Raw genomic sequence first — 22,813 nt, forward strand, 5'->3', positions numbered from 1 at the left:
AGATGTTTTTAATTAGAGAGAAAAAAACCATTTTTTTTTTTTTTGAGATGGAGTTTCGCTCTTGTTACCCAGGCTGGAGTGCAATGGCGCGATCTCGGCTCACCGCAACCTCCGCCTCCTGGATTCAGGCAATTCTCCTGCCTCAGCCTCCTGAGTTGCTGGGATTACAGGCACGCGCCACCATGCCCAGCTAATTTTTTGTGTGTTTTCAGTAGAGACTGGGGTCTGACCATGTTGACCAGGATGGTCTCGATCTGTTGACCTCGTGATCCACCCGCCTCGGCCTCCCAAAGTGCTGGGATTACAGGCTTAAGCCACCGCGCCCGGCCACTGCCATTTTTTTTTTTTTTTAAAGGGAAAGAAAGAAAGGAATAGGAAGATCATGGCAGGAGATCCAGACATGTGTCTGTGTGCTTCCCAGATTCAAAGTTTAAAGAGAGAAATACCCATTCAGCACTCCTGGAGGAAGAACTTAGTTTGGTCAAAGAATAAGTGCTGCAGACAGAAACAACTTAAAGCTGTTTACACGTTTACTAATTATTGTCAAACCTATGTAACAGCTCCTATTTCCCTGAGTTAATCTGTGTGATTCATTCATCACAAATTCCTACACCTGTTGTAACCAAAGCTTTCCATCACATCCTCTGCCTTTTTAAATATGTTTTCATATGTTGATCATTAAATGATGATCAGGCGAACACATTAAACTCACTCATTACCTGGGGTTCACTGGGCACCCTGTGGGTTTTATTTTGTCAAAATTGCTGTTCTTTGGCCCAGGAAAATACCTGATTACTGGTGCCAAGAATCTTTTATAGTAGGAACATATGCTCTTTTGAGGAAGGTAGATTTTTTAAAAACAAATTTTTTGGTAATAAGAGTTCTAATTCGTAAATTAAAGATATTTTGAACACAGATTCTAAAAAAAATTATTTAGATGGTGTCTTGCTCTGTCACCCAGGCTGGAGTGCAGTGGCGTGATCTCTGCTCACTGTACCTCTGCCTCTGGAATTCAAGCAATTCTCCTGCCTCAGACTCTCAAATAGCTGGGACCACAGGTGTGTGCCGCCACACCTAGCTAATTTTTGTGTTTTTAGTAGAGACGGGGTTTCACCATGTTGGCCAGACTGGTCTTGAATTTCTGACCTCAAGTGATCTGCCCACCTCGGCCTCCGAAAGTGCTAGGATTACAGACATGAGCCACTGCACCTGGCCTCTGAACATAGAATTTTTTAAATGGTAGAGAATGGTATACATTTTGGTAAATCTCATTCCCGTTTTTATTTCTGAGCACAGATGGGTTTTTTCCCTAGCTGCAGTCATACTGTAATTTGAAGACAGGATTTTTTTTTTGAGAATTCTATATAAAACAATTTGCCATCCTACTTAAAAATATAGCTTTATTGATGTAATAAATTTTGCCTTGTGAAAATAAGCTTTCACATCTCATATATTATCTATTTACTTCAACCCTTCAGTTTTTATTTGAGGGCTTAGATGGGAAGGGATTTCTCCATGTCAAAATAAAAGTAACCACAATATCATTATCCAGGTTAACTGCAGAAATTCCATTTGGTCAATCCCAAGGGCCTCATCATAGGGCTGAGTATCTGAATTTCCACTTCTACTTTCATTCCTTCCTTTCTTCATTCAGTTTACAAGTCTTGAATGACTATAACATCGAAGGCACCAAATTAGAAGTTTTAAGGCACACAAAGTATGAGCTGATCTTTAACCCCAAGCAGCTTAGACTCCATTGGTGGAAATAAGAAACACACAGAGACAACCAGGTATAGTGGCTCATGCTTGTAATCCCAGCACTTTGGGAGGCTGAAGCAGGCAGATCACTTGAGGCCAGGAGTTCGAGACCAGCCTGGCCAACATGATGAAACCCCATCTCTACTAAAAATACAAAAATTAGTTAGGTGTGATGATGGATGCCTGTAGTCCCTGCTACTTGGGAGGTTGAGGCATGAGAATCTCTTGAACCCAGGAGCTGCAGGTTACAGTGAGCCAAGATCATGCCACTACATTGCAGCCTGGGCGACAGAGTAAGGCTCGGTCTCAAAACACACACACACACACACACACACACACACACGCTCACTTGCACTCTACAAAGGAAACTGCCCTGAGTGGCGTGCTCAAAATGACAGAGGAGTTCTAAAGAGGAGCTCCAGAAAGCAATTGTGATCTGTGATGTGCCCCTGGAGGATGAAGAGGATTTTAGAGAAGAGAGAGGGAGTAAGAAAGGCATTCCAGGCCAAAGGTACATAGGAGAAAGGAAAATGGGGACTGTGGGTAACACCCCCCATGGGAACCGAGGAAGGAGAACTGTGCAGACCCCAGGCACCATTAGTGCCTGAAGTATAACTCACTGCTTACTTATGTTTAGCTTATATATATAATCATATTTAGTCCCATATAATCTTTCTATGTAATCATATAACTTACTGTTTACTATATCTAGCTTATATATATATATATAATCATACTTAGTCTCATATAATCTTTCTATATAATCATATAGGTATTGTAGTCAGAGCTGTACTGACACATTTAGTGCTGATTTATATAATCCTTCTATATAACCATATAGTAGTTTGTAATAGGAGGAATGCCTAGAGCAGTCACAGAACAGAAGCAGTACATGGAAAAACAGCCAGACCAGGACAACAACCAAAGACCCAGGCGGTGGCATCCCTGCCTGAAAGGGCATATGCTGTATGGCAGGCTTGGAGCAAGAGCCTCTCTTCCTGATAAAGGAGCTGTAGTACCTTGCATCCAGTTCCTGTGGAAAGTAGGCCTGAGGCCTGAGATCCCGCAAATAACCAAGGGAAAAGAACCCCTCTGGTGTGACCAGTCATGTCAGCTGTACACCCTGTCAGTCTTTTCTCGATTCTGTGCTAGCTCAAATCATCCTCCCATAAGTATCTTAAGAGAAGAGCACAAGTCTGTCAGCTCCCACTGCATTGGCTTACAGTATCCTTCTATTAGAAATCCTTTGAGGTCTCCAGCCCCCAGATAAGAAATGTTGTGCACGACACCTGTCGCACACAGCCCACCTCCTTGCCTCAGTGACCTAATGGGGACCCCTTTTCTGTACACGACCCTCTACTACTGCACACAGCATGGCCCCCTACTGCACACGGCCCACCTCTCTGCCCAGGTGACATAATGGGGTGGCACCCTCGCTTGTGACTCACATGATTATGTATGCCCTATCACTAAGCCTATAGATGATGACCTCACTTACGACCCTTCCCCCTACTTGTACCTAATAAATACAGATGCTTCTGCATGTTCAGGGCCTCGCCTGTCTTTGCTCCTCGGTGGTGTGGCCCCCCGAGTTCAGATGCTCTTCACCAGTTCTTCAGTGTCCTGCCTCTTTACTTCTCAGACTCTGTACCCCAGCACAGCATAAGGGACACCTCACGACCCTGTGGGGCCCAACAGCCCTACAGGTACAGCTAGGGCTTCATCTGAAACTGGAAGAGGACTGCCTGCAGCAACTCACTTTGTAAAGCAAAAACTCACTTTATAAAGCAATTGTTTTCAATGGAGAGAAAAACTGTCAGAGGGTTGAGAGATTCAGACGTGCAATATCAACGCTGTTTTTCCTACACTGCTTTCAGACATTAGAGCTTAATAGTTATGAGTAATTGTTTTAAAACCTACACATCACTGATCAAATTTATTTTTATTACCCCTACCTTTTTCACACCACCACCCTCCTTTGGCATCTTATATATTACTGTCATCCCTATCTGCCATTCTAGCTAAACAGCTCTATTGGGCAACTAATTTTTTAATAAAGTTTTGATCAATTGATTAAGTTATGATCAAAACCCCTCACAATCATGTTTTTTATTATAAATCATGTTTTTTAATTAATCATCTTATATGCTATTTCTCTAAATTTTCCCTATAACAAAAACACCTGATATAGACAAGTTTTAAATTTAGCTTCCAGAACAAAGAGGGTCTTGTACTATAGAATCATCTCTGTGTTGATAACAGACCAAGCTCTGCTGAGTTCATGAGTCCCCAGATTTGTTGAGCAACAGGACAGCGTGCTCTGAGAATCTTTAAAATAAATATAGACATATTATAATCATTTCCTGGTTCCACACCCTCATGTGTGTCTACTAGCTTCTCCACTTAAAGATCCAGCAGTCACTTTAAACTCAACACATTCACTTCACCCACACATTCCCAGTTTATTTTATGTTTTCCTCATCCTTGTAAATATTACAAAACTGCATTAGTTGTTTAGAATCTCTATTTGAAGGATGTGTGGCTTAATGGACAGAACACAGGTTTCTAGATTAGAGAATCTGGTTGAAGATTGTTCTGACCCTCTGAGCTTTAGTACTTTAATTTTGCCTGAAGCAAGTTTTTCTTCCTGAGTTTCAATTTCCCCTCATATAAAATGGGGCTAACAGCAAAACCTACTTCGCAGGCTTGCTTTTGATAATCAAATAGATGTTTGTGAGAGCGTGTAGAAGCCTTAAAGTGGTAAAAAGCCACTTGCATTGGTAATAATGGTGACATTTATGATCCTTCAGAATATGAGTTTCCTGGTGAGTAAAATAACTTATGTCAAGATTTGCTGCTAAGCTACCCAAGGAGACATTCATAACTGGGGAGAATTTGTCATAGTCCAGAGTCCAGCCTCATTCTCATTCATTCTTTTCAGTGCTCCTGGCTTGATTATTATTAGGGCAGTGAAAACATCTTATTTGACCTAAACGGATTGGGTCATGCCCCTTCTTAAAATTTACCAATAGCTTGCATCGCTCCAGAGTCCAGAATCTTCACATGGTCCACAGGTTCTGCCACCTTATTTCACCCTGCCCATTTCTTCAGCCACATTACCTGCAATTCTCCCTCTCACTAGCTTGCTGATCTTTTGTTTTCCCAGTTACCGAATTCCCAAATTAACATCTTTCCTCAATCCATCTTTTGTCCTGGCCATTCTTCTGCCCCCTCTTCAAACTCAGCTGAAATGTCACTTCCTCACAGACACATTTCTTAGCTAGCAAAGGTAATCCATATTTCCTCTGTTGGGGCACTGCAATTCTCCTTCACAATACTCATCAGACTCTAAATAGTCATTTGTTTCGTTTGTTTCCCCACCAGATTCCCTGTCTTCTGTGTGTCACTCAGATGATCCCACCTGAACAGGCTAGGCCATCTAGAAAATAAAGCTGACTTTCTAGGCTACCTGAATAACATGACCACCAATCCTTCTCCTATGAAATTAGCTGGAAGTTTAGTATTTCCCAGGGTCCACTCCCTAGAAGTTCTAGAGAATCCCCATGGTAGCTTACTTTCCTCCGCAAATCAGTTCTGCTTTCACACCAGCTGGTGCCTGCTTGGAGAATGAAAACTCAGGAGCACTCTTCAAGGCTAGGTTGACTGGCTGTACCAGGCTAAATGTCCTTGACCACAAGTCTGGGAGGATTACAGAGACCTTCAGCTATATAGCCAGGAGGGTGAGGCAGGAGGGTTAGTGAGATCAGCCATACCCACCACCTAGATCATCTCCTGAGCCCCTGCTGTTGAGCCTTGGGTTCCCATCTAGAAGACCCCTTCCTGGTGGTGAGCCACACCCATTGTGCCCTCACCTGCCTATCTGACCTCAGTCTGGACCATCCCAGGTCATCAAACTTCTTTGACTAACTAAATATCAAAGTATATCAAAGAAGAATAGCCTTGATTGATCCCCCAATCCCCTTTTTTTTTCTAGGATATTTCACCCCTTGAATATGATGGAGGAAGAGTAATGGAGGAGTTCTGCCCAGCTTCTGTACCCAAAACCTGGGGTAGAGGTTAATGCCTAATTCTGCTACCAACAACCCCATGAGCTTGTCGGGCCAAACATAATCTCATTGTTTCTTTAGATGTGTTAAACCTACCAATTATGCTACAACCAAACTTTGTTAGTTCTTCAGGCTGCACATAGTCTGATTTCCATCTCCATCCCATGCCCCAGCTGGCCAGGCCACCATCACCTCACCTGGTCTGTACCTCACATTGCTGCATTTCACTCTCATACAATTCACACACCACACAACAGCCAGAATGATCTTTTACAAAAGCAAAGATTGGACAGGCATGGTGGCTCACACCTGTAATCCCAGCTCTTTGGGAGGCAATGGCGGGCAGATCACGAGGTCAAGAGATTGAGACCATCCTGGCCAACATGGTGAAACCCTGTCTCTAGTAAAAATGTCAAAATTAGCCAGGTGTGATGGCATGTGCCTGTAATACCAGCTACTTGGGATGCTGAGACAGGAAAATCTCTTGAATCCAGAAGGCAGAGGTTGCAGTGAGCCAAGATCATGCCACTGTATGCCAACTTGGCAACAGAGCATGACTCCATCTCAAAAAAAAAAAAGCAAAGATTGTCAGATAAGTCATCTGCTTAAACTCCTCCACGTCTTCTTATTCCCCTTAAAAAAAGATCCAGAAGGCACAGTGTGACCCCTAAAGCCCTGCATGATCTGGCCTCTGCTGTCCTTTTCCTTATTCTCTCCCTGCCACAGCCATTTATTCATTAATTAATTCATTTAGTATATATCTGCTAAGCCTCTGTGCCAAGTGCTGAGGATACAGTAGTAAACAAAACTGGTGGGATCTCTGCCCTCATGGAACTCATATTTTAGTTGCAGGGAGACAATGAACAAGAAAATGGATAAACAGACAGATATACTCAGATGGAGATAGCTGCTCTGAAGAAGAAAGAAGCAAGCAAGGAGATGAGAGAGAATACTTGGGGTGGCAAGATGCTACTTTAGATTGGGTTGTCAAGAAATGTCTCCCTAGGGTGGTGATATTGATTTGAAGCTAAGTGACAAGAAAAAATAGTCTTTTGAAAATGGAGGAAAAGAAAGAGTAAGTTCAAAAGCCTTGAGGCAGGAAGTGGGGGTTCATCTGAAGGAGGAAAAGGTGGAGCAGTGTGAGTGGAATGAGGTTGGTGTGGGAGGAATGAGAGGAGGGAGAAGCAGAGAAGAAGGGAAGTGCCATGTGCCACCAACTTTGTAAATGATGGTTAGGAATTTGAGATTTCCTCTGGTTTCTTGGGCACACCCGTTTTCTCCCTGTCCAAATCCTTCTCACGTGCCTCTCCTTAAAATGTTCTCCCTGCTTTGTTCTCCCAGCTAACTACTTCTCTTTCTTCAGGGCTCTGGCAAACATGTCCCTCTCTCCTTATCAAGATGTCCTTGATAAATGCTCCCTTAGTTTGCACACATTTCATTCATTCATTCCACAAAGATTTAATGAGTACCTGTCATGCGCCAGGCATTGTTCTAGCCTCTGCAGATAGAATTAAACAGATTTCATCAAATTAGAAAATATATTTAGGATTATATTATGGGAAATGTGGTTTATGTGGGATACTCTATCCTACCCTGTGGAATTCTTTCTTGGAGAATTCCTTTGGAGAATATCTCAAAGAGATAGCTGTTCTCTGGAGCAGCAGAGGCACAGGTACTTCTTTTAGTGGGGCATCGGGCTAAAAGAGATGCATCTTATGAGATGCAGTGGGCCTAGAAAGCAGCAACTTCAAATTGGTCCTCATGCTAATGACAGAGGCTGATGCAAGACCTTGCTGCTTACCATACGGTCAGCACTGCACATTCTAAAGTTTATTTAGCGACACAAGTGAGTTCTCTTAATAGTCCCAGGAAGGACACATGATTATTAGTGAAGAGTGGCTGTCCCCAAGCCCCTTGGGGACTCAAGTAACAAGTGTCTGGGGGCTGCTACTGCTTCCCAGAGGATAATTCTGCAACCCAGGGGGTTTCTAGAGTGACTTCTTTCAGAATAAGCTCCTAGGAGTTTAAAGACAAAGATAGTCTTACATATATTCAATCAACAAACATTTTGGTTAAGTGTTCTGTAAATGTGGCATTCATCTAGGTTGCTTGGGTGCAGCAGTAAATAATAGACATGATTCCGGAACTTGTGGAGTTTACATTCCACCAAGGGAGACAGCATCTCACAATTACGAAGCTCCAACTGAGCAAGGACAGAATATTTTGAAGCCACATCTCCAGAGGCCAGGTTTGTCTAGGGAAGGGCTCCTGTCTAAATAAAAATTTAAGCCACCCGAAGTCAGCATGTTAACCACATTCTGGTGCTCAATCTTGCAAGATCGCTCAAGAAGAAATGTCACGTTGGTGAGTGGGAGTGATCTGCTTCCCAGGCTACCATCCTGGAACCTGGTCCTGACTGTGGGGCCCAGGGACAACCCCATCAACGTGAGTCCTGGAGTTTCTCAGGGAATTTGATCAACTCCACATGAGGGAACAAGGAAGGGGTGTTGAGAGGCAGAGTGTCCTGGAGAGGTGAAAAAGGGATTGAGGCCCATGTGGGACCAAGTCCAGGCTGGACAGCACTGCCAGTCCTCCTGGAGAGCGGTTTAGAAAATTTTGAGGAAGGCGCATTAAAGTGCAGGCCCTCTGATGTGTGGATGCTAGGTGATCTGGGATTAATGTCAACTTCAGAAAGCAGAGTAAGAGATGGACAGCAACATTTGTTTTGAGTATGCCCTGCATGCCAAGCACCATACAAGACACTTGCTTCATTTGACCCTCACAGCACTTTGTGAGGTAGGTAATATTATCAAACTCATTTTTCAGATAAGAAAACACTGTCCCGGAGAGATTATGTGACTTCTCTCAGGTCACCCCATGGTGGATCCAGGCTCTAAAATGTGTTCTCTAGCCAGGCATGGTGGCTCACACCTGTAATCCCAGCACTTTGAGAGGCCAAAGCAGGAGGATCACTTGACCCCAGGAGTTCAAGACCAGCCTGGGCAACAAAGTAAGACCCCATCTCTGCAGAAAATCAAAATATTAGCTGGACGTGGTTGTGTAGGCCTGTAGCTCCAGCTACTTGGGAGTCTGAGGCAGGAGGATTGCTTGAGCCCAGGAGGCAGAGGTTGCAGTGAGCTGGGATCATGCCACTGCACTCCAGCCTGGATGACAGAGTGAGACCCTCTCTCTAAAAAAGTAAATAAATAAAAATAAAATGTATTTTCTTTTTATACCCTAGGTGACTGCCATGAAGGGTCCTATTACAAAGGCATGTATTATTTCTCTGGAAGGAGTGTGTCACTCTGATCTCTCTGGTCACTAGGCATTCTCTGACCAAGTATACTACACACAAAATCTCTGTGTCTAGGCTTCGGCCATGGCCCAAAGCCCTCTCTGATCTCTGACAAAACAGAAAGCTAGGAAGTGTCCTTCCCTGGTTTATATCCCATGGTTCCGTGGCTTCCAAATTCCTAACATAGGCCCCAGGACTCCACCTATGCCTGGTAATTCCCTGCCTGTTGTTTCAGGAAGGTTCAGCTCACTCATGGAATGAGCCCGAGCAACTCTCTGAACAAGTTTTAAACCAAAGGAAGAGCAATCAGGATGGGTGATGGAGAGTTTATTCAGAATCTGACAGGAAACCAGGTTAGGATAAATCTGCGTCAGTCTGTGGTATTGTTAATGATTATTCTGGCTTGCATTCTCACTGGTTGGAAAAGACTCTGGGGAAAAATCATTAAAGTGGGGTGTGGTTGATGAAACCCTGCACCTAGGCAAGGGGTAGCCTTGGATTTAAGGATGGCTACATGACTAAGCCATTGTTTCAACACTTTCACCAGAAGCCCTGAATAAGTGATGGTTTCAGCTCCTGAGAGGTGTTGGCTTGGGGTCAGGGAAGAGCTTCACTACTTTTCCATCTCGGTCTCCTCCTCTTGAGCCTCCATCTTTTCCCCTGACCCACTGTTTATGACGCCATAAATAACTACAAATGAATCAATGAAAAAAGCTCCTGTAAAGGCAGAAAGTCAGGATGTTCATCAGAGGGAGGGGAATGGGAAGCCCCATTTCCTTCTAAATACAACATCCTGAGAGAAAACATCTGGACAGTGTTTAAGAATGACACTTTGAGACAAAGTGTCCCAGGGTATCCAGTGGTTTCAGCAACATTTCAAGGCTGAGGTAGGTAAGGTGCTAAGTGTCACCATTAAGCAAGTTTCCAAGGTTCAAAATAGCAGCTATTTCCACTCAGCCATAAGCCAGAGATTCATTCAGTCCCCCTGAAAATGACATGTTCCTGTGGTCTCGAGAAGACGCCTTCCATGCCAGGCATGGTGGCATGTGCCTGTAGTCCCAGATACTCAGGAGCCTGAGTGGGAGGATCCCTTGAGCCCAGGAGTTGGAGGCTGCAGTGAGTGATGATTGCACCGCTGCACTCCAGCCTGGGCCACACAGTGAGACCTTGTCTCAAAAAAAAAAAAAATGCCTCCCAGCAGGGTCTAATATCAGGACAGATGTCATTTCTTCCATGTATGTGGTTATCCCAGGATCTGAAAGTTAGTGCTCACTTTTAACTTTTGCCTTATAGTAAAAGAGATTATAGATATGAAATGAGATGCTAAAAGGAGTAAAACACTTGGTAAAACACTAGCAAAGTTTCTAGATGACAGAATAATTTCCAGATTAATTTATTCTCCAGCAGTTAGTCCCCAGACTATCATCCCAGTTAGTTTTCAAATTGAGCTGTGGACTGGGCACCTGGGGCAGCTGCCTGTAATACACCAGCCCCAGGAAATAGCACACATTTCATTCATAGTTTCATGCTTGGTTGGTTGTTCTGGACAAAAGGACAATGCTTCCCCTTAATGGTTTGTGTTTAACTGCTGTGACAGAAACCAATGCCTTGATTATTTGATTTCAGCTTGGCATGAAATCATGGGCCTGTAAAATAAGTAGAGGCAGCAAAGAGTTATGTAAGGTTTCATTCTCAAAGTCAACAGAAATGGGTATCAGGTTGCTGGATTGGCAATGTGGAGAAGGGAGTTTTGGCATTTCTGGGCAGAGCCAACACTGCCGGTATGGCCAGTCTGACCAGCAGCACATTCTCAGAGGTACTTCCTTCAAGTATCATCTTGACTCTTCCAGTTAGATCTTTAAAATGTGGTGGTGGCCGGGCACGGTGGCTCACACCTGTAGTCCCAACACTTTGGGAGACCAAGGCGGGTGGGTCACCTGAAGTCAAGAGTTTGAGATCAGCGTGGTCAACATGGTGAAACCCTGTCTCTACTAAAAACACAAAAATTGGCCAGGCGTGGTGGCAGGCGCCTGTAATCCCAGCTACTTGGGAGGCGGAGGCAGGAGAATCGCTTGAACCCAGGAGGCAGAGGTTGCAGTGAGCCAAGATCATGCCATTGTGCTCCAGCCTGAATGACAAGACCGAGACTCTACCTCAAAAGTGGTGGTGATGGTTCTCACCAGGAAGATTAGTTTAGTGTGTCTGGATTTGGTCCAAGCCTCAGAGCTGTCTTGACACTGGAATTACTACAGGATTCTCAATCCTGAGTTTGAATCCCGTCTTGCTTTGTCTGTGTCCAGGAACAAGTTATATCTCTCCTCTAAGCCTCAGTTTCCTCATCTTCAAAGGGGACATGATGATAGAAATAACAACAAGTGGCTTTAACTAAACTGTAAGCTAACCCATAGCAGGAAGCAGAAACCTTGAGCTGCTATGTGTTCTAGCTGAATCCGTGTAGTTAAATTAACACTGGTGTGAATCTAGGTGATCAGCTGAAACCAACATTGGCCCCAGGGATGTCTTACCCAAACTGAAAAAATCTAGGCTAGACAGTAAGATGCTGGTTGAAGTCATATTGGAATGAATCTTCTTAGTAGTTAAAATGCAATTTCTATACTGGTCTTCTAAAAAGATAAAAACTCACTGTCTATATGGCTAGTTAACCCCATCACTACCCTCCAGATGTCTCAGTGGGAGATGAAGGCAGCAGCAGGCTGAGAATGGGGTTCCAGAAAGCAGTTGTGTATAATCACAGCTCTGTTCTAAAGTTGCTGGCTGATTCTCTGAGTTTATCACCAAGGGCACAAGTTTGCGTGACAAGGTTTGTGGTTTTTTTGGATGTCACTGTATTATTACTCTCTGGTGCTACCCTATCCTTCCCCAGGAAGTCAGTGGGACAGGATTTGTTACATTGAAAAGGCATGAGAAAGGCCTAGCTTTAAGAAGTTAACCGCCCATAAGAAGAGACTCTTGTTTATTAAAGTGTTTATAGAGTGTTAGGTACTAGGAATACAAAGATGAATAAGGTATTATTCCTGCTAGCAAGGAACTTCAGTCTGAAGTGAGAAGACAGACTGAAACACACATAAAGTAAAATGCAATAAATGCAGTACAGATGATATTTACAAGGTGCTATGGCAATAGGAAAGAAGGGCAACCTATCCCAGCCTGAAAGGGGAGAGGGTTCAAATCAGGGAATGTTTTCCAAAGGAAAACTGCTTTTTATTTTTATTTTTGAAACAGGGTCTTGCTCTGTTGCTCAAGCTGGTGTGCAGTGGTGCCATCACAGCTCACTATAGCCTTGACCTCTCAGGCTCAAGGGATCCTCCCAAGTATCTGGGACCACTGGCAGGCACCACTGTGCCTGACTAATTTTTTTGTTTTTTATTCTTTGTAGAGACAGGGGTCTCCTTATGTTGTCCAGGCTGGTCTCAAATTCCTGAGCTCAAGGGACCCTCCCTCCTTGTGCCCCCAAAGTGCTGGAATTATAGGCACAAGCCACTGTTTCCAGGCCCTAAAGATAAGCTTTGAAAATCAAGTAAGAATTGTGTGAACAAGGTTGGGATGGCTTGGAAGTGGGATAGGAGAAACAATATTAAGAGTTCAGACAGGAAGAACATTGTGAGTAAAGGAATGGAGGCATGAAACAACATCACACACTTTGGGAACCAGGAATAGTACCAGAAACTAGCATGCCAAGTAAGGGGAGGTGGCATTTCAGAGGATAGGCTTGTGAGATGAGGATTATCCAATTCTAGCTTTCTGAAAGCATTGCTAATAAAGAATTAAACAGTATAATAAATATTAATATAGAAAGAATGAAATGTCGGGAAAAAGAAAAAACAAGACAACGGATCTGAATGAATGCAGCTTTGGAAGCCAGGACCAGCCAGGCCTGGACCATCTCACAGATTTGCTCCTATTCCTCAGCTACAATTTGTGTTTCCAATTTAACCATTTTTATTTGCTAGTCCCATTCCTGTGTTGTATCTGGATATTTACAGAAGAAGAAAAAGAAAAAAGTGGGTGAATGTAGAGGATGAGGAAGAAGATAATAAAAATAAATATTTGAGTCAGTGGATCTTCATTTGGATATCTAACAGACATCCCAATGTCAACATATCCAAACTGAACTCCTAAACTTCCCCTAAAAATCTGTGCCACAGGTAGCCTCCCCCATCTCAGCAGATGGCAACTCCAACCTTCCAGTTACTGAGGCCTCAAGTCTTGGATCCCATCCTTTACTCCTCTCTATCATACTCCATATCCACTCCATCAGGAAATTCTGTTGGGTCTACCTTCAGAATAGCCTCCAAATCCTACCATTTTCTCAACATCTCCAGCTAAATTCACATCATCTCTCATTCTGATTACTGCAGAACCTTCCAACAAGTCTCCCTGTTTTTACTCTTGAATTCCTACAACCTAATCTCCTCACTAGTGGGATCCTTTAAAAATGTAAGTCAAAGTGAAAGGCGGCAATCTGAAAAGGCTGTATGATTTCAACCATATCATATTCTGGAAAAGCCAAAATTATGAAGATAGTAAAAAAAAAAATTAGCGAATGCCAGGCATGGGGCAGGGGGAGATGAACAGGTGGAGCACAGAGAACTTTTAGGACAGCAAAACTATCCTGTATGATACTATAATACATGCAGACATGTGCACTTGTCCAAATCCATCAAATGTACCACTCCAAAAGTGAACCATAGTGTAAACTGTAGTCTTTGAGTGGTAATGATGTGTCGGGGTAGGTTCATCAGGTAGGTAGGGGTGTTGATATTGGGGAAGCTATCCTTGGGTCAGGGCAGGGCTTATATGGGAGATCTCTGTACCTTCCTCTTTTTTTGCTGTGTTTTGCTGTGAACTTTAAACTGCTTTAAAAGATAAAGTCTGTTTTTTAAAAAAGTAACTAAACGATATAATCCAAAGCCCTGCACAACTCCCTTTTTCACCAAATGAAAAGCCAAAGTTCTTAATGAGCAGCATTAGAAGTTTTGCTCTGGCTATTTCCTGTCTGAAATAGTCTTTCTCCAATAATCTACTTAGCTAATTATTTTGCATCCTTAAGTCCGCTAAAATTTCACCTCTCAGTGAGATCCTATCTGCCCTAGTTAGTATTGTAAACCACTACCTGCACCCCCATGCACTCCTGATCCTCCTTTACCCTACTTTACTTTTTTTGAAGTCCTTCTCACTTACATGCTGTATTTGTTATGTACTGTATTTATTATCCTGATAGTTGAATCTCTGGTCTCCTGTTAGGTTGTAAATTCCACAGTGGATTATTTGGTTTGCTGATGTATCTGCTTAGATCATTAAATGCTGAAATGATGAATGAATGAATGAATATCTTCCATTGAAAGCTCCATCTTCCATAACTCACATTTCCCATTCTTAATGTATCTCAGAAGCTAATATTGAGAAACTGAGAGATCAGTTCTGTGCATCTTAATGCAGGTATTGATTGAAAAACAAAAACCAAAATCTCCCTAGGGCATGATGACTGTGGAGAGGGGAGGGACACCTTGTGAACTATTCATCTAAGGAAGAGAGGACTTACAAACTAAAATATCTGTTGACCACTAATATTTTAACATTTTAATGTATTTTCTTTGCTGTCCAAAGTTTTAAATACCTATATAGTAAATTTACTTTTTTCTTTCCTCTGTTCATTTTGTGTTTATGTGTACTCTAAGGACTTTCCTACCACCAAGGTTGTAATCATATTCTTTCGTACTTGCTCTAATGCTCATATAATTTATGTTGTGTGTGCTATTTAAAAATTTGGGTCTGGTCTTTAATCCCTTTGGAATTTATGCTTGTGCTTTGTGAGAAATAGGGTGTTAACACCATTTTCACAAATGCAGGTCACCCCAGACCATAGACCAAATAGTCCAGCCTTTACTCTTTGATTTGAAATGTCACCTTATCACACAGTCTGCTTTTAATTCTTTATTCCTTTTATTATGACATCAATACCAAATTATTTTTAATTATGACATTAAACTATATTTTGATTTTCTGGTGGTAATCTCTGATTTCAACATTACAATTCACTACTCATTTATTACTGATTTTAGCCTAAATCAGTCATCTGAACATTCATGTGATAAATATTTTTGAGTATTTATATGTTATGCACTAAACATAAAAATATTGCTGACTGGACTCAACTGATCAAATGTAAATTAAATGGATTGGGGCCTAGACTCTACTTTTTTAACTAAGGTTTTTTTGAGGGGAGGAAAAGGAAGGGCAACATTTATTTTCTTTAAATATTGGTTAAGTTGCTGAGGCATCCATAAAGAAGAAAAGACCAGCTTTGCTAACTTTTCCTGAAGCAATACATCTAAATATGAATCAGAGGTTGGGGCTCTAATGGAAAGCCTAAAAATGTGAACAAAGGCTGGGGAATGAGTTAAGCAGAATGCTATGTAATGTCCTAAAAGCCATTATTATTTCAATTTATTTCCTATCTTTAGTGTGACAATTAGGTGGCAAATGACTTTTCACATAAAAAAATTAAGGCAAGGTTTTTCCTCTTCCTCTATTAAACTTCCTTTGAGAGTTATACTCCAAGTCATGCCCAGTGAACCATCACATCCTAGGAAGATCCTGTGTATATTTGCTCACAAGTACATTTAATTGTATGTTCCTATTCCCTCAGATTAGCCTTCTGCAAAGTTAACTCATTTAATCTCCAAAGAATATGGTCATTGTTGAGCAAAAGAGAATGAGGATCAGCTGAAAATTGCAATCAGGGAGAAGGTTCAGGTTTATTCCATAAAGATAAAAATGACACCAGAAAGTCTACCACCTTTACACAGGATGGAGAAGTTAAATTTATTTATTTTTTTGTTTTTTGTTTTTTTGAGAAGTTGAATTTATTACAAAAGACTCTTAAACTGTGGGGTCTTTAAAATTTTAATGCTTACCCCACTCACACATATACAATAGTTACAGGAGTTATTGACATCCATTTGTAAATGATAAGAACTATAGTAATATTCAAATATAATTTATTTAAGTACATGAGTGGACCTCTATCCAACAAGTATTCATTGAGCATCTACTATTTTGGTGATAGAAAAGTGAACCAGACACTATTTCTTCCCTTAGTCAAGGAACTGCTCCTTCCCAATCAAGTGCTTTCTATCAGTGTCCAAGACAGATAAGTAAGCAGTCTTGTAACTAAACTGTGGGATGACAGAATTCTTGTTTACTCATAATTATTGACATCCAAAGAAATCTCAGCCTAAAGCCAATTATAAATTTCATAATTCCTTCTCTACACACTCTCCTTCTCTCTTTAAACATCAAGTGTAATGTAATTAGCCAAGTTGCATGACCTTACTTGCCAGCTTAATGCTATTTTACATACCCTTCTTCATTACTGAAGTTAAAAGGCTTAGTCAAACTAGACATTACTGATGGTCCCTATGATTAAAAACCCACCTAGGCTGGGCAGGTAATCTTGTAATCCCAGCACTTTGGGAGGCTGAGGTGGGCAGATCACTTGAGGTCAGGAGTTTAAGACCAGCCTGGCCAACATGATGAAACCCCATCTCTACTAAAAATAAAAATTAAAAAAAAATTAGCCAGGCATGGTGGTGCACACACCTGTAATCCCAGCTACTCTGGAGGCCGAGACAGGAAAACTGCTTGAACCCGGGAGGTGGAGGTTGCAGTAAGCCAAGATTGAGCCACTGCACTCCAGCCTGGGCGACACAGCAAGACTCTGCCTCAAAAAACAAAAAAAAACAAACCACCTTATTAACTAGTTCTTTTATTTACCAAACTTTCCAAAGAGCAGAGGCATCTTTTGCACAGGGAAAAAGTGGTTGATTACATTTGGGGCTGTCATATAGGGCTGTTTTCCAGAAGATGTCATATGGGTAAGTCCCAGAGTAAATATGGGTTGCTCGAGGTTGGATTTGGAATCACAAAATACATACGAAACAAGCTAGGATTTCAAAGTCTGAGATCACTGAAGACAACCAGGTATTTCAAAACCAAGAAAATACCTGGGCCCTGGAACATACTGGATACACACCATCTACCAAAGATCATTAAGAAGGCTTAAAGCTCCAGAAAGATGAAAAATGGATAGTCAGCTATAAAATTCGGAAAGTACAAAAAGAAGCAACAGCACTGGCCTTTGAAGAACATATCCTCGAACAGTTGTTCTTAACCTGTTTTTATATCTTCACTATTAGGATACACTATTTTTGAAATCCTGACCCAGAGTGGAGATTCAAAATAAGAAATTACTTTCCTTCATTAAGTAGTTTATCTGGTCTAGAAGTAATCCCTAAAAGAAGAAGAGACCTGTTCATTAACTCTCATAACTACTCCAGAGCTCCATATCAAAATTTTAGAACAAAAGTTTCAAAAGTAAAATGGAGAAGCAAAAATTATTATCCAGCTATAGTTCTCAATCTGGCTCACATCTCCAGCTGTGAAGATTACTGTTAGTGAAACTGTGATTCAGCACAGTCTATACTGAATACTGCTCCAAAGGCATAGGGTAAATATTGCTGACAATATTTCTTAGGGCTTTAATGAGGAGTTCTCAAGAGATAAATAATTTCTTAACTGAGCATGATTCTCAGTTAAGGTGGAGGACATGCTTAATCTGGTAATCACAGAAAATGTGGGTAATTTCTCTAGGGAGAACAAACCCTGTTACTCATAAGGCGCCCTACTGGGCAGCACTCAAGACAACAGGCGCTATTGTACTCCTAATTTAGGTCTGGCACACATCCACATTCTCAAGATGGTGTTCCCCCTCCCCTTTTCTCCCCACAAAAATAACGAAATGATGGCTGATGGCATGATGTAAGCAGCATCATAGTGGAAGGTATAACCTGGGCTTTGGAGTTAGATCTAGGTTTGAATTCTGGTACACTCTACTACATAGCTGCTAACACTTATTTCATTAGTATTGTTATTATTAGAAACAGGGTCTCACTCTGTCACCCAAAGTTGTAGTGCAGGGGCATGATCTCAGCTCGACCTCCCAGGCTCAAGTAATCCTCCCACCACAGCACCCCCGAGTAGCTGGGACTACAGGCACGTGCCACCATTCCTGGCTAATTTTTCCGGGTTTTTTTTTTTTGTAGAAATGGGGTTTCAACATGTTGGCCAGGCTGGTCTCCAACTCCTGAGCTTAAGCAATCTGCCAGCCTTGGCCTCCCAAAGTGCTAGGATTAAGGTATGCACCACCATGCCTGGCTTCATCATAGTGTTCTGCTTTTATCTGCTTCTGAAAGCTGGGGTGGGCTGTAGTAAACTTAGAAACAGGAAATACAGAATAGCCATTTCTTCCTGCTGATCATACTCCCTGCCAGTTATCTACTACCTGGCCCACTGATTGCCTTGCAGGAAGATGCCTTCCCAGCTATAATAAGCTCTTTGTTTCCCAGGACTCACTCATAGCCATACCAATGCTTTCCCTAGAAAGGGCTCTTAAAAGTCTCAGGAAAGCTGAAGTTAGACAACCCTTTTTTTCTTTTTAAGAAACAGGGTCTCACTCTGTCATCCAGGCTGGAGTGCAGTGGCACAATCACAGCTCACTACTGCCTCAACCTCTTGAGCTAAAGCAATCCTCCTGCCTCAGCCTCCAGAGTATCTGAGACTACAAGCACACGCCACTGTGGCCACCTAATTTTTTTTTTTGTAGAGATGGGGGTCTTGCTTGGTTGCCCAGTTTGGTCTTAAACTCCTGGCTTCAAGTGATCCTTCTGCCTTGGCCTCTCAAACTGCTGGAATTACAGGTGTGAGCAATCATGCCCAGCCTAGACCACAACCCTTCTTCAGCTGGTCTCCCCCTGGGAGCCTTCATCTAACAGAGCCAACATTGTCCTCTCCATATACTAGGTTTATGTTTGCTACTGGGTTTCTACATTATCACCTTTCATATCCATTTATATGCAAAATTAATAGAAATAAAGGATGCAATTTGTCATCAATGATGGTTCATAATAATGTAGGCACTTGTAGAATGAAAACTACTAAGGTTTCTAGGACTAAGAAGAAATACTAAAGTGATACACTTAGTACCACCAAAGCCACTACATTTTTTGAGATGTAAATTTCACTATGTATACATAATTAAGACGACAAATTAAGGCTCAAATTTTAAGGATGAATAGCTATTTCACTGATTTTACATGGCTCACTAGGCAACAGACTCCCATTTAAAGGGGATAGTTAACTGAGTTTAATGGGATGCTAACTATGAGGGGATGAGTAAGGTTAAAGGAAACCAAGTCAAAATACCTGGTCAGCAGTGTCCAGTAGATATTTCTGTAACGATGTAATCTTCTACATCCACGTTGTCTAATATAGTGGCCAAAGCCACATGTAGTTATTAAGCACTTAAAATGTGTTTAAGGTGACTAAGCCACTGAATTGACTAATTTGTTTAAATAGTCACATGTTGCCAACAGCTACCACATTGGACATTACAGTTCAGGTCTAGCAAAGAGCCATCACAACTCCTAGGCCTGAAGAGGTGAAGTAAAGAACAATTACAGAAACCTGGGATGATGCAGAATTAGAACTCTTATCTTACAGGAAAGGATTACATGACAGGAGCCATAGCCTTTGACAGAAGAATGCTGCTACTGCCAACCTGTTGGGGAAGAAATGGGAATAAATACTAATTCACTCTTCTTTTTGCCCCCATTCCCTTCTGGTGCCTGTGTCTGGTGGAAGAACTCAACCAAAAAGAGCAGAAGAGAGCTCCTTGATGGAGTCCAAAAAGTCAGCCTCAAGGAGCACAGAACAGTGAAGGGTGAAGAGTATACCTGGAACAAAACATTATTATATCCCATGCAAAATGAGTTGAGGCATTAGTTTGGTTTATTGGGACTTATAAATCTATATAAATATGGAACCAATAGCAAAACATTTATAAAAATTATGTTGTCAAAGACCTACAAATGTTTCCTGTTGTTAAAGCTATCTGAGTTTTCTGTTGCAACAAACAGCACAATGTTTTAATCAAACTGTGACTGTGTTCCTTCCAGGTTTCCTACATTAAGAATTAATTAGGTCAATACCATGCTCCTTCAACTATATTCAACCAAGGACCTGCATGAAACTTTTTCGAAGGTATCATCTCAAATCACAAGGCCTGGGATTGGAAAATTTTTTTACTTTACTAAAGAGGACTGTAACTTAATAAATGGATAAACTTAGATTAGAAAATCAGAGGAAGAGCAATAAACTGGATACATGAATCCAAACATCTCTACTCTCAGGTTGCATAGCCACTGTCTTTCAATTGTTTTCTGTACCGATTGTAGGTATTTTACCAACCTTTTCACTTTCTGCACTGAATAGTGCTAAGGGGGAAAAAGGATGGGGAAGGGAGGAGTGGCAATAACTAGAAGGTAGTTCTATTTGTGGAAAACTTTCTTGTGTACTTTAGTGGGTCCTGAATATGAGTCCAGTCCTTACTGCCCAGCACTTAAGGAAGAAAGGTCTAATGTGACTGTATGGGGATTGAAGTAGGTACCAAAGGAAAAGCAGTTCCCACCACCTCCAAGGAGCAGGAGCTGTTGCTCTTCAGGAAGAAGGATGCTAGTATGGTTGTGTAACATTAATGGCCATGGCACATATGTTGTGTCAATCTGATATTCAGAGCTCAATCCTGTGGTCAAATTGATAACAGTCACTCCAGGAAATGAGGAGGAATGAATCCAGACCCCTCCAACAAGTAGCAGCTTTCCATTGAGCACATGAGCTGTGTGGGAGTACCTTGGGGTAACGGGAGGCTGGATGTCTACTGACTCCCAGAGGAATCCACAAGAAATTGGTCTCAGAAAGAACACAGAGTTCAATGGCTCCTCAGAAGCCCCGAGACCTCCAGCAATGAGGGCTCCCCCTTGCCAAGTGCTGGCACTGTGAGAATGCCGGGCTTCAGGTGCTTCTCCCTCCACTGGGATCTGGACCCAAGTCATTGTCTCTACATGTAGGAAATGCCAGTCACTGAGTACAGGTTCCACCACACTTCGACCCCCATACACAAACAAATATTCCTGATTCTGATAGGACACTTCTGTTGCTGAATGCCGCCAACAAGACAATATGGAATCGTCCTTTCGGCCAGCCTTTGTTATTGTCACTTTCAGGTCCTCAGTCCTATTATCCTCACTCTTACAAAACTGAAGCTGGAGAACCCCCAAGGCTGGACATACTGGGGAGAGTCTGCCTCCCAGAACCAGAACCTGACTCTCTGAGAGTCTTGTCATGGTGTGATAAAGGCGTCCATCCCACTGAACTCCAGTACCACAACTGCGTATTTGGCTGCCTTTCCATTCAGAGTCACAGTCCCTTGAGAACAAGTGAAACTGGCTCACTCGGCAGTGCCGCCCCTCCTGATCTCCAAATCCTCCCGCACTGAGAATAACGTCCGGGCTCACGAGGACAGAGGCGTGGCCATATCTCTTCAGGTTTGGGCACTGGCCCTTGCTAGTGACTACACTGGCAGGGAAGACCCCTGAAGGCAAAGCAGGATTTACACGAGGAAATACCTCTGAGGGTGGAAACACTAAGATGTGGGAGAAAGTGTCTCCCCTAGAAGCTGCCAGAATGAAATAATGGGCGCACTTCAGATGCCACTCCTCAAACTCGTCAAAGGGTTCAATATTTTCCACCCGCCGGCGCTCTTCTGCAGGGAGAAAGCAGCGATAGAATTCATTCATATCCACGGCACCGCAGGCAGTCCAGCCAGCTTGAAGGAAGCGGCGCCTCTGCGCCTCCACGTCAGGAAAACGCTCCAGGCCATGCAGGGGGGAGTTTAGCTGCCGAAAATGCTGCAGCATGAACTGACCAAAGGCGTCTTGAGGCCTCATCTGCTCATAGACCACGAAAAGGGCATTAGGAAAACGCCCGGCTGCCCAGGCGATGAGGGCCGCGGCACTCTCCGGCTCGAGGTAGGTCAGCACTGCCTCGGCCAGGAGCAGAGTGGGTGAGGCTGGGTCGAGACCTGCGGCTCCCAGAGTCTCGTCCACTCGCTGGAGCTGCCGCAGGTCCAAGCCCAGGATGCGGTAGTCCACGCTCTCAAAGTACAACGCTGACGCGGGCTTGCCCCTCTGGAAAGGCCCGGTCAACGCGCACAGCTCTGGTGTCTCTCCAATCCTCTCCGCTTTGCGCCGCGCCACGTCCGGAAAATCCACCTCCCAGACTGCAGCCCGGGCCAGGCGGCCCGCGGTTTTCAAGCGAAAATAGAGCGAGTCGAACCCGGCGCCGAGGGACAAGATCTGAGCGCGAGGCGCGGCGTGGAGCGCCCCAGTCTGCTTCAAGAAGGCGCGCACATAGTGCCTCACAGCGCGTGCACGGACGTAGTAGCCTCGGTGAATGAGCGGTGCGCGGCGCGCCGCGCCCGGAACCAGCAACGCCGCATAGGGGTCCCGCACGTACCCGCGCGCAGCCAGGGAACGCTTGCTGAGGGCGCTGCTGTCGTTGGTGCTCTGTACCGCTCCTGCCCGACGCTCGCGGCTCCGGGGGCCCATGGCCAGAAGAGACCCGGAACGACAGTCTGTCACAGTCGTGAGCCGCCCCTTGGTTAGTATACTACACACCTCACGGACCTAGGTACGGAGAAAAACCACCGCTGTTCTCGGACTTCCCCTTCCGCCGGCACGTGTGCGTCACTTCCGGGAAGAGCGCATCTCGCCAA

General features: G+C 43.2%; 2 protein-coding genes across 2 annotated transcripts in view; both read right to left on the bottom strand.

Annotated features, from left to right (window-relative positions):
- Window positions 1-5,474, bottom strand: part of TGM7 (transglutaminase 7) — a 30,682-nt gene extending 25,208 nt beyond the window's left edge. Inside the window, exon 1 of the mRNA XM_078334092.1 lies at window positions 5,334-5,474. Coding sequence (XP_078190218.1) covers window position 5,334 — 1 coding nt within the window. The 5' untranslated portion in view covers window positions 5,335-5,474. The remainder of the gene's footprint in view (window positions 1-5,333) is intronic.
- Window positions 5,475-19,971: 14,497 nt separating this feature from the next.
- LCMT2 (leucine carboxyl methyltransferase 2) lies at window positions 19,972-22,772 on the bottom strand. The gene has a single exon (XM_009005323.5). The coding sequence runs from the start codon at window positions 22,644-22,646 to the stop codon at window positions 20,586-20,588; it is 2,061 nt and encodes a 686-aa protein (XP_009003571.1). The 5' UTR covers window positions 22,647-22,772; the 3' UTR covers window positions 19,972-20,585.
- Between the last annotated feature and the right edge of the window lie 41 nt (window positions 22,773-22,813).

Source organism: Callithrix jacchus, chromosome 8 (genome assembly GCF_049354715.1).
Source record: "Callithrix jacchus isolate 240 chromosome 8, calJac240_pri, whole genome shotgun sequence".
Taxonomy (NCBI): domain Eukaryota; kingdom Metazoa; phylum Chordata; class Mammalia; order Primates; family Cebidae; genus Callithrix; species Callithrix jacchus.